This window comes from Argentina silus, assembly GCF_951799395.1.
Source record: "Argentina silus genome assembly, chromosome: 11".
NCBI lineage: Eukaryota > Metazoa > Chordata > Actinopteri > Argentiniformes > Argentinidae > Argentina > Argentina silus.
In genome coordinates this window covers 15,158,699-15,171,255 of record NC_139665.1, presented here as the reverse complement: position 1 = coordinate 15,171,255, position 12,557 = coordinate 15,158,699, and the positions used below count along the sequence as shown (strand labels likewise).

The window sequence follows — 12,557 nt, the reverse complement described above, 5'->3', positions numbered from 1 at the left end:
GTGTGTGTGTGTGTCTGTGTGTGTGTGTGTGTGTTGGGTAGTGTGTGTGTGTGTGTGTGTGTGTGTGTGTGTGTGTGTGTGTGTGTGTGCGTGTGTTTTTCGGGGAGGGACAAGAGGACATGCTCAAAAGCAGTCCCATATTCTCAGCTGCTAACTCATTGCTGCATGTCTGTATTCATTGCACACAGAAAGAGGAAGAGAGAGATGCAAAAATAAAATGAATAGATGTATTGAGAGAGACCTATATCAGGGCACATAGGCAGCTCAGACAGACAGACCGACCGACCCGTGGTTCAGTGAGTGTCTGTCAGTGTGGCAGGGCCTTTGACATCTACAACACAAAGACACAGTTGGCATATTATGCCCTGCTTCATTCAAAAGGGTAACACAGAGCTGAATTATTCAAAACAGATTCCAAAAATAGAACAGGGAATGGAGAGGGGGGGGGGCAGCAGGGAGCGGAGAGATGAGACACGTATCACATACAGTATACTGACTCTAGATCAAATCATACAATCTAAACCAAGCTCAGATACACTGCAGCTTCAGCCGTAGGCGGTTAAGAAACCCTTCCATATTTTGTCTCTCAAATCTCCTCCCAATGTGGAGTCCAATAGATCCCTCTTATCATGTTTCATAATGACCTTCATGTGCTAAACCCAACATTCATTGTTTGAGTGCTTATCACAAAAACATCAGTCTGCCAGTGTTGGTCCCAGGACAGTGGAACATTCTTATTCCAGTTATATCAGAGATTGGTAAACAGCTAGTATAGTGCTTTATGCCGTATGCCAACAATGCCAAATTTGCCAATCTGCCATACGTACTGTATATAGCAATTGTGAAGCCGTGAGTGACATGTGAATTTCATTGCACTCATGCCCAGCTCATCTGCAAAGTAGCAACACCATACAGGTGACTGATCAAATCATGCCTTTTCAATATTCACACTCCATGTATCCATTTTTCCTATTTGAATAAAACACACATGCAAAGAGCCCAGCGCCCAGCTGTACACTGTGATGCCATCCCCCTCATCTCTCATCAGCCAGGAGAGAGGGCAGAGATGACTATTTAGCTCTGGTCTCAGTCAATAAGTACAGCTAGCGGACGGGCACACACTGTCCTCTGAGAATGAAAGGAGAGCATCTGAGTCTAAAGGACCCACAAATGAGGAAATGATCCAGTTATCCTGTCTCTTATTCATCTGTGCTGCTGCCCATTGCAGTGAACAGTAAACAGCACTTAGCTGGGCTTTGATCACTGAAGCATGTAGGTTCTGACCATTCTACCTCCCTGATCCTTCTAGTATGAAATATACATACAGTATAAAACAATAACAAGTCTAATGGTCAGGGGCAGATACCTACCAATGGTACATTGGTACATTACAACAGAGAAACATTGTTGAAACAGTTGAAAAACACTGAGCCATGTAAACAGTATATGACTTCAGTCAAAACTGATGAACTGAGAAAACAGCTAAAGGACGAGACTGCATGGAAAGCATAGAGAACCGCTATAAACATTCACGAGAACGACACAAAACCTCACATGATAATTCCGACCCAAAATATTTCTACCAGCCCTTGTTTCCATTAGTGACAGGTTCTTCTGTGAGAGGGGCTGATCTGCTGTCACCCCTGTTGTGTGATTCACATGTTCCTCCCCTCTGACTCCAGCTATTTCCACTTAAGTGCACCCTTCAGTGTGACCCCTCCCAGCCCCCCCCCCCCCCCGCACACACACACACACACACACACACACACACACACACACACACACACACACACACACACACACACACACACACACACACACACACACACCCTGAGAGACAGACAGATAGAATAGAGTTGAGAGGAAGAGAGGGAGGGAGGGAGTGAGGGTGAATTACCATTTTGCATGGCCTCATCTTTCCAGCCGGGGGTGCATTTGTCTCCTTGCTCTAAAATAGATGGGAGAGGCACATTTAAGAGCTAGCTGCTCGTGACAAAGAGTGAGAGAGGCAAGCTAACCCTGCTCCCTCTAATCATACTACAATCATCAAAGGAACACCAGGTTTGGGACATCTTCAAAAGTTATATCTTTAAGTGGTCCGAATGATACTTTTGATGATAATTAAATAATCATATCAGTTAAGCTCAGGTAAAGTAGCCTGCTGTGGGAGATCTGTTTGTGTTTGGCTCACGAGGCATCTATAAGCAACATTCTTCAAGAGTCAATGGGTATATGTACAGTATATATCCAAAATGGCCTCACAAATTACTGATTGCGGCTTTAAATCCACTCTGTCATATCCTTCATTATAATGCCAAACATATGGCATGACAACGAATGAGAAACATGTTGACTAAAGCATATTCCGATCTCAGAATCAGAATCAGAATTCTCTTATTTGGCCAAGTATATTTGCACATACAGGAAATTGACTTGGTGAGGTTGGTGCATGGGACATAAAAAACAATATAAAAAAAACAATATATAAGCAAAAATATTCACAAAAAATTTACAAAATATTAACAAAATAGCAATAACAAATTTACTAAATAGAACAATAAAACAATACATTTTGTAGGCTGTGCGAGGCTAAGTGGCAGCCTGTGACCAAGCCACTGCTGGAGGGGGTGAGTGAGACAATGTGTACTGTGTGTCTGTCTGAACCTAACCCTGATGTGTTGATGCAGGTGGAGAGTGTCATGTCCACCATTGTGTGACTACATCCTACATCCTGGCCAATTATCATCTTGTAGCTGCTAGCTGCCAAGTTCAATATTTGGATTTGATATTGCCTGCCTTTGAGGAGTTAAACAGTTTTATTGTCAGAGAAACCAAACAGGCATTACACAATTAGATGTTGGTGAGCAAAGTCAATGTAGGCTATCTTTCTATTGAGAGCGATCTATCAGTTTGACAATGTCAGTATGCTCTGCTATCAGTTATACACTGAGATAATACACAATTAATCTAGCGTGATCATAACTCATTGAATCAAATAGGAGACAATATGAGTGTGGTCTAAGTTGTGTCCTTGGTCCCTGCACAGGAGTATGGTAATGTTCAGTGGGATTTTGTTCAATGCTCATCTGGACCTGAGTCAGTTGATGACCTATAACACAGAACAGTGTCTAGGAGGAGGACTCTTACCTGACATACTGCTGGGCTTCAGGGCCTAAACGTCATTCTCATGTCCTCCACAGACACCTGGATACCTGGCTAGAGGAGGACAGGTGGGAGACAGACAGTGTGGAATGTTTACATACAGTCAGAGATTGTATATACTAGAGATATGCCACTCCCTTTAAAGAGGCTTTGATACAGTGTCGTACTACTCAGCAAATGTGTTCATTTAAAATGCTGGAGGTGTACTGTATTGTAACAGGTAAGAATTCCCCACATTCTTTATGCATTGCATGGCTTTTGAAACTTTGGCAAAATAAGCGTATGCTCATTGGCAGTTCGAGGTTTGCAAAATGTTGGAACCATGACATAATTGGGCGTCAGTTCCGACTATTTATAGGAACACCCCCATAGGCAAGGCCGTACATAATGACACGCTATTAAAAACACAAGCCACAGGACATACTTTCTGGTATGGCACGCATGCAACAATTTATTTTAACAATTTCTCAACTTTCTTTTTTTTTTTTTTTTTACCTGAAACCAAATCTACAAATCATCTTAAAAGACAGCACATCTCTGTCTATTTCCATCAATCTAAGCTAAATTAAAAGCTGTTGATGAAATCATGGCATGTCTCCTCCCCTCTCCTCTCCTCACCTCTCTGAGCTGCACAACGGTATCCCCTGAGGCAACGCTTACACCATTGGAACCTGGAACACAAACAGGAAGGGTTTCATAAGACTTTTTTAGACACAGCTTTTCCAAGTAGGTAAAAGGAGGTAGCAAGCAGAAGGGAAATGTCAATCTCAACAGAAGAAAACTGCATTATGTTGCGTTATCCTAAAAGAGGTTTTCCCAAAATGTTATGGTGTACCATGGAGAAAGGCTCACTCAACACAGTTTCAGTCAGGACACTCGAGGCAGTTTTAACCATTTATTTCATGAACATGGTAATACATTTAAGCTTGGTGTAATTGGAGGGCTCCAATCTGTATTGCTCCCTGCCTGGAGTAAAACGACCACAACATACAAGTATACAATATGGCAGGCTGCCCAAGGCTTATCAAACCCCCCGTAGGAAGGCTACATGCAGAACCACTGAGCGGGTGGAGGCTGACAACCACACAAAACAAACTCTCGTAGCCAGTGCAGTATACACACTGTTGAATTCGCCTGGTTTTTAGCATCCTTGTATGAGATTTATTACACTTTGGTTTCCATAGAAACATCTCTGATGTTTTCAACAGTAAGGTTTCCCAGATCAGCCATTGGGGTTCAGATTAAGCTCACACTTTCTACTCATGCCAGGTGTCCCAAAAGACATAATTCTTCTGTGCAGAGTGACATCTAGTGGACAAAGATGGAACGAAGACACAGCTTAACTAATTCGTACAGACATACACAAGTGCACATGCACGTGCACATGCACGTGCATGCGCACACACACGCACACTTACACACTTGCACACACACACACACACACACACACACACACACACGGCAACAACGGCAACGGCAACAACCCCATATATAGTTAAAAAGCCAAATATAAAGATGATAGATAATGAACTGATATCAAAAATAGCAACACAGACATCTATCAGGGGGACTATAGCATGAGGGAAATGTGCAGCACAGCTGACAGAACAGTCAGGGAACGCCAGCATTCCAGGAAGTATATAGACAATAAAAAGCCAGAGGAAAAAAAAAAACAATAAGGCAAACTAGGACATATCATCAAACGTTTTAACCACAGGGTGGCTTTAGCCCGAATTGTATTCAAGCTGTGCTCTATTGATTCTGTCTGCCTTGGTCTACTATATTTGAAACTGTAGTCTAAGTTTCTCTCTCTCCAGACAGTCACATTGTTCGTACAGCCTAGCGTGAGACTGCACTATAAATGCTTAAACAAACTGGAGATATCAGGAAGTAAACTGCCCTTTCACTCAATGTCCTCTGTCCGCCTCCACACACACCAGCACACACACACAGACACTTCCCTGTGGTAGATTCCTCTGTCCGCCTCCACACACACACACTTCCCTGTGGTAGATTCCTCTATCCGCCTCCACACACACACACACACACACACACACACACACACACACACACACACGCGCGCACACACACACACACACTTCCCTGTGGTAGATTCCTCTATCCGCCTCCACACACACACACACACGCACACACACACACGCACGCACACACACACGCACACGCACACACGCACACTTCCCTGTGGTAGATTCCATCAGAGAGAGGACCTGACTTCTGATGATCTGTCTGCAGGAAGTAGCAGACAGCCTCTCCGCTCTTCCACTCAGCTGCATCATCCACCACCGTCTCCATGCTAACCACCTGGGACTGCTCAGCTCCAGGTGGATCCATTCACTTTCCATAACGTCCCATTTATCTCATCATGCATTCATAACAGCCATGCCGGAACAAGAGTCGTGCCCTCCAGACAAACGAGACTCCCGATGTGCCACTGTCATTAGCAACAAGTTCTAAAACTGTAAACAACCATCTATTACAATCATCTGTTTTGCACTCTGTGGTCTTCGTAATCACCACAGATGTGAGCATGCCTGTCTGTGTGTGCGTGTGTGTGTGCGCGTGTGTGTGTGTGTGTGTGTGTGCGTGTGTGTGTGTGTGTGTGTGTGTGTGTGTGTGTGTGTGTGTGTGTATATATGGCATTTTTTTAATAGGATATCTGTCAATCAATATGTTGCATTGATTCAATGCACTCCCTAATACCCGTTAACTCTGGGCTCCAGCTACAGCTCATACCCTTTGGAAGCTCTAAAGTCAATTCAACAATGAACATGATTTGAGGGAATATACACCGAACACTTTATTAGGAACACCTGTACACCTTCTCATGGTGGAGGTGGTGTAATGGTGTGGGGAATGTTTTCTTGGCACACTTTCTTGGCATCGCTTGAATGCCACAGCCTATTTGAGTATTGTTGCTGACAATGTGCATCCCTTCATGGCCACAATTTACCCATCTTCTAATGGCTACTTCCAGCATGATAATGCACCATGTCACAAAGCAAAAGTCGTCTCAAACTGGTTTCATGAACATGACAATGAGTTCAGTGTTCTTCAGTGGCCTTCCTAGTCACCAGATCTGAATGCAATAGAACACCTTTGGGATGTGGTAGAACGGGAGATTCACAGCTTGAAAGTGCACCTGAAAAATCTGCAGGAATTGCGCGACACAATCATGTCATCATGGACCACAATCTCAAAGGAAAGTTTCCAACATCTTGTGGAATCAATGCCATGAAGAATTGAGGCTGTTTTGAGAGCAAAGGGAGGCCCTACCCAGTATTAATTTAGTGTTCCTAACAAAGCGCTCTGTGAGTGTATATAGCCTAGATTTATTCACTCAATCAATGACAAAAGCGGCATCATTAGTGAGGTCAAAAGAGTTTTCAGGTAGACACAAAGCACAAGAGCCTTGCACAATTCTCCTCCGCAGGAGAACAGCTGGCCAGAGTGCATGATGGGAAACTGGGCCTTGGTCCACTGCCTCTTACCCTAGAGAGCACTTAATGCTTCTGACAACAGCTGGGGTATGGCCCCAATCCTGGCTCAGCTACACAACAGGTTTCTAAGTCTCTAATGAGGACACACAGACAGAGGGAAAAAAATGAATTTCGGTGTTTTCCCCATGCAGCAGAGCTAAATGATTTTACATCAGTGGAGACTGATGGAAGTAGAAATCGGAGTACAGGCTCATTGTAATGCATGGAACGGAATCAGGAATGGTATCAAATGTGCCTGTCCTCCAATGTCTACCTCCACCAGCCTCCCCTGTTTTACATCCATAGCTTGGTGTATTGTAGGAAATACCAAAGAGAGTGGGAGGTAGGGCTGGGCGCTATGGCCAAGAATCTATTTTTCATATTGGTCGATAACAATAATTGTCACGATATACATTAGATCATGCTTTATGTAAAGTTTGAAGGGCATTTTCTGCTTAGGACTGAAGTCTTAAGAAACCAGAGGGTCAAAGGGTCTCAAGGCATTTACCTGTCAGGCAACAGGCGTGTACCAAGAGGACACTGTCTGTATCTGTTATTATCAGCAGGACGCAAAACAAACTTTATTGCGATAACGGCCATTACATCTTTATTGTTGTCGAATAAAAAAATAATTAGATCATTATTTATCTTATTGTATCGCCCAGATCTAGCAAGAGGTACAGTAAATCCCTCCGTGAAATACCTCACTGACAGTAACTTCAAGGGCAACCAGCTGTAATTGATTAACACAGTACATAAAAAGATGAAGCCATATGCTCTTAGGAAAACATCTTTATATATACACAACTTGACTTTGGGTCAACTCTTGCCGCCTTATCAAAGGTAGTAAATAAACGTGCCAGTTGGCTTCCAGTGCTTTCCTTCAAAAAGACTGATTACCATTCAAAGCAGTTCAGATAAATGAAACCCATCAGCCCCGGGCGGTTCAAAATGGGTTAGATGCTTTCGGCATGACAGAGGTTCTCACTGGGTGGCCTTCAAATCGACAACACACCCAGAAACACTCCGACCGAGACCAGGGGTCCGCTCCACAGATGGCCTTTTTGTTTTGGAGGGAAATCACTTGGCTGACAGCTTCGGTGAATTTTCTAATTATCAACAGTGCACATTAGTGTCCCAAATTAACACAACGATACTAATGGGTTTGAACTCACACTCCATGTGGAGAACAGTCCATAATGTCATCCCTTGTTCACTCCCTATTTCATTTGCATTGAAAGATGTCTCGCAAATGAGCTACTGAATTTGTTCAGTAAGAAGCATGCTTAATCAATAATTGAGCAGAATAAACTCACTGTCTAAACATTGGCCAGAGTGAGGATCCGAGTATGTCACAGCGATTAAAAAATGGGAGATTTGTAGACTGAATTCAGTCATGCATCTTACACGCAGAGATGAGTAGAGGGCAGGAATTAATCAGATAGAGGCGGCTTTCCTGGGCGCGGAGAGCCGCTCTGTTTCACGACCGGGCGAGGCCCGGGGGCTTTGGGCGCTGTTTAAAAGCTCATACCGCCTGTAATCATGTCCTCATCTTGCAGATACACGGAATGATTTTAATGCCAGATTTTCTTGGGGAAGCCAGAGGGCCAAATAAAGACTTATGCTCATCTTTATTAAAAAATATATATATACTCCGGGTGAACTTAACTCTGGCAGGCACTTAACACTTGTTGTTGTAGATGTATGCTCACATAGCATGACTGACACCCTGCACACCTGGCCTGACCTGACCTGCCTTACACACACACACACACACACACACACACACACACACACACACACACACACACACACACACACACACACACACACACACACACACACACACACACACACACACACACACACACACACACACACACACACACACACACACACACACACACACACACACACACACACACACACACACACACACACGCACGCACACAGCATCCATCCTAGACACCCAAATCACACTATAGAGCCCAAACAAACGGAGCCCAGCTGAGCTGTACTGTGCTGGCCTGGTTACACAACCAATCCCTGAGCCAGCACAGTACAGTTGGTTCGGCCCTGTTATGTGTAAAGCCCCTAACTGACTGAGGAGGAGTCAGCAGACATGGATCCCTCCTCTCCTCTCTGCCAGGGCACGTTCCTGCTCTGCTGGCTGCATCACATGTCCACAGCTGACATCACAAAACCTTGTGCAACATGATATGCTCCAGGCACCTCACTAACAACCACACATGGGGAGGATACTCAGGCTGCATAGACTGGTCAGACTGTTCTACGATACGTCATCTATTCACCACCACAACCAACACAACAACCATAGGCTTATTAGGAACGGGTAAGGAACGGAATGCATTATCTAACCATCCATAGCAAACAATACAAACCATACACTCTTAGGGTTCAACATGGAACCTAAAAGGGAAGGGTTCTCACTCACACACACACACACACACACACACACACACACGGAGAGGAGGACCATTAGGATGGATGTTGAGTTAATGTAATGGGGTCAGCAAAACGGCTGTACAGTTGGGAACTCCACTGGACGGCACTTCACCTTAACCACACCGAAAGTGTGTAGGGGGTCCACACCCAAAAAAGAGATTGAAAGGTTTCTTTTAGTATTGATTTCATTCAGGGATAGAGGAAAGTCAAACATTTCAGGCCATTGTCAGGGACGTAGAGAGCCAACCTAGAGAGAGAGAGGCTATCCAAAAGATATGGTACATTGACCTCACATTATATTCATTTACACGGCTTTGTCGAATACTCAATCGTGATTGGTCGAAACTGTGTTGATTATTTTTCCATTAATGCACATGTAGTCCCAGTTAACTTTGGCTGTTTTGCACTTCCAAAGCATTGATTATTTTCCTATAAGAGCACACCTTGTAGTTCATTATCCAACACTGGAAGACATAGAAACTTACTCAGGTTTAGCTACCCATAAGAGGTCCAAAAATGAAATCTTGGCCAAATTAACTGCTCTCTTCGAATGAACATTGTGCATTGTGCAAGTCCTAAAATTTAAGCACATCCCTGTAACCCCATAAAAGCTTTTTCCCAAAATGAAATTCGGGTTTTAGGCGGAGTCAAAAGTAATTATACACAGTGAATCAGACGAAGAGAAAGCATGGAAGATGGTTTCCGAGGTGCTCCGTTGACTTTAGTAAAATAGACAGAAAAGCATTTAGGCCTATAAACAAAACAGAAACAACACACAAACAAACATAAATGATGCGTCATAAAAACACACATTTATGTTGAGCAGTGTGAGATTATTCTGAGCCTTTAGTTTGGCAGGACTATTTTGGTGAGACAATGCACTGAATGAATGGATAGGTTGTCACAGGTATGGTGAGGAACCTGTGTGTTTTTATTTACAGATCATGGTACACATCTGTGAGTTCTACTCTATTTATTCACAATCATATTGGCAGTAATCTATCTCCACAGCCATCTCTCTCCTCCCACAATTCCCTTCGCTATACAAAATGTCATCATGTACCAGGGTTAAGGGTCAATTCCATTTAAGTCATTTCCAGGAAGTGATTTTAATTTACAATGAAAACATCTAAATCTGCATCTAGCATCTAAAAGCTTCTATTTTTTTAAACCCTAACCCTAACCCTCTTTTTATTTATTGAGAAATCATTGAAAATAGATGCCCCATGTGCAATCAATGAATTGTTATTTAATTTAACGTGACCTGAGTTGACCCCAACTCGGCCAAGCACCATAAGTTGAATCAAACCAGTCCCAACCGGTTGCCTCGTCCTCATAGCCCTGACCGCAGTGCACCTAATTTGAGATGGCATTTTGATAAGGGGGCAAGCTTTATCACGCAAACATTATACAGTGGGCTGAAATCATTCTCTGATAGTTAATTTACGAAGCTGGATCAAACCGTGTTATTTAATATGGGCATATCATCATGGCAACTCGGAACACAGAAAGGCCAAACAGATGGTGTTTTCATTAAAAGAATTCAGCTGATAAAAGAGAATCAACTGAGTGACTTTGTTGTTCGGAAGCCTCTGGTGCACTTATCGCATTACATTACATTGCTGAACCACTGAGAAAAACAGACAAACCCCCCCCTTGCACCCCTCCACCACCACCCCCAAAGACTATCCTGTGTGTTTTGGAAAGGCATGACTTTAATGTTCCTGTTGTGGTTAGCGGGATTCAGCGAATGATTCAAGATATGTCCCTGGAGACAGGGAATGAATGAGGAAATAAATGAATGAGAAATACATTTGTACTTCATGATATCACTGATCTCCCACACCCTACCTGGTTAATTGAGAAAATGATTTGATTCTTGGAGACCTCATGTTGATTTAGTCTAAAGTAGGGGCCAAGGTCTGAAAGAGGAAGTGGCTGCCTCCATTTCTCAGAGGCTAAAAAGAACAGAATGAGCCTGTTCTGTATGTTCGGTTTCTATCGACCTGGCACACTATTCTAGATGCTTCCTAGACTAAAAGACAAATCAGCAGAAAAAAGAGCCCCTACCTGTGACAGCAAAATCAGACTCTGAGTCATTCTAGGCCATTACCAAGGCCAGAGCTTGATTACATTTAGAGGATGATACTGTGTGTGTGTGTGTGTGTGTATGTGTGTGTGTGCTAATGCATGTCTCTGTGTGTATGTGTGATAGTGTGAATGTGTATCTATTTCAGATCGTGTCGTATGCTTGTGTTTGTGTGTGCAACTCTGTGTGCATATTTGTATGTGTGTGGGTGTGTGTATGTGTGTGTGTGTGTGTGTGTGTGTGCTAATGCATGTCTCTGTGTGTATGTGTGATAGTGTGAATGTGTATCTATTTCAGATCGTGTCGTATGCTTGTGTTTGTGTGTGCAACTCTGTGTGCATATTTGTATGTGTGTGGGTGTGTGTATGTGTGTGTGTGTGTGTGTGTGTGTGTGTGTGTGTGTGTGCGTGCGTGTGTGTGTGTGCGTGTGAACTTTATTGCTGAGGCCAGAGAGGGGGCTGAAGTATAGAGGCTCTGCTCTCTCTATTGGCAGAGAAGACCCTGGCGCCCTGAAACGTGCTGGACACTGGCTGTCTGAAGTTGAGTAACAAAATCCACTCTTACCAGAGGGAGCCGTGAAGTCTCACTCCAGGCCGGGTCGAGGAGCCAAAGAGCCCCCCCAGAAAGAAACCTAGAACCAGAAGAGATGGATCCAATTATTAAAGATTGCAAGACTATTACCCCATCTCTAAATCAGTAATGGCCCATTTCCAAAACAATAATATATCACGGTCAGGGGTCACACACAATGGAACATTTTGGGGACGATAACTATTTCAACAAAACATAATCTACAACTTACGTCTTGAAGTGAACGTCTAGGCTAGATAACACATTCACAGGAAGTCCTGTTCTACCTGTGACTGAAACTAGTCATAGGATGTGACATCTGAGTCTGTATGATAAAAATCGCCCGTTTCCCTCTCAGGATGAAGCAACATGCCAAGTGAATAGCTGTACATTAAGAAGAATTGTGGTTGTTATTTTTTAATCATTTATGTCCTCCATTTAGGGGAGAGTTGGGGTGGGGGGGGGGGGATAATGCTGCAAGCATTGCTATCTGATAGAATTTAAATTTAGCATAATTTTCAAAACTGATCTACCCCCCAAAAATATTTGTTTTGTTTAAATGAAGCATGTTGTGCGCCAGGTAAAGATTTCCAAAGGTATTCCCAAAGCTTATTTATGATGCACTTAACCTTGAGTGTTGACCATATGTAACAACCATAAAGAGGATAGGGGCGGAAACACTAAATACTTTTTTCCCCCGTTCCCCTTTTTTTTTTTTACTAGGGCCTCGCATGACTCAATGTTTCTTTTGCTTCCGATCCAATGGCTTTAAA

General features: G+C 43.3%; 1 protein-coding gene across 5 annotated transcripts in view; it reads right to left on the bottom strand.

Annotated features, from left to right (window-relative positions):
* Positions 1 to 12,557, bottom strand: part of thrb (thyroid hormone receptor beta) — a 61,551-nt gene that overhangs the window by 21,715 nt on the left and 27,279 nt on the right. For 3 of the 5 annotated variants that reach the window (XM_083680930.1, XM_083680934.1, XM_083680931.1), the window contains exons 2-5: positions 11,779 to 11,845; positions 3,781 to 3,833; positions 3,148 to 3,216; positions 1,898 to 1,948 (exon numbers count right to left, since the gene is read on the bottom strand). In XM_083680930.1, coding sequence (XP_083537056.1) covers positions 1,898 to 1,948; positions 3,148 to 3,154 — 58 coding nt within the window. In that variant the 5' untranslated portion in view covers positions 3,155 to 3,216; positions 3,781 to 3,833; positions 11,779 to 11,845. The remainder of the gene's footprint in view (positions 1 to 1,897; positions 1,949 to 3,147; positions 3,217 to 3,780; positions 3,834 to 11,778; positions 11,846 to 12,557) is intronic. The other 2 variants (XM_083680933.1, XM_083680932.1) reach the window with 2 other exon arrangements.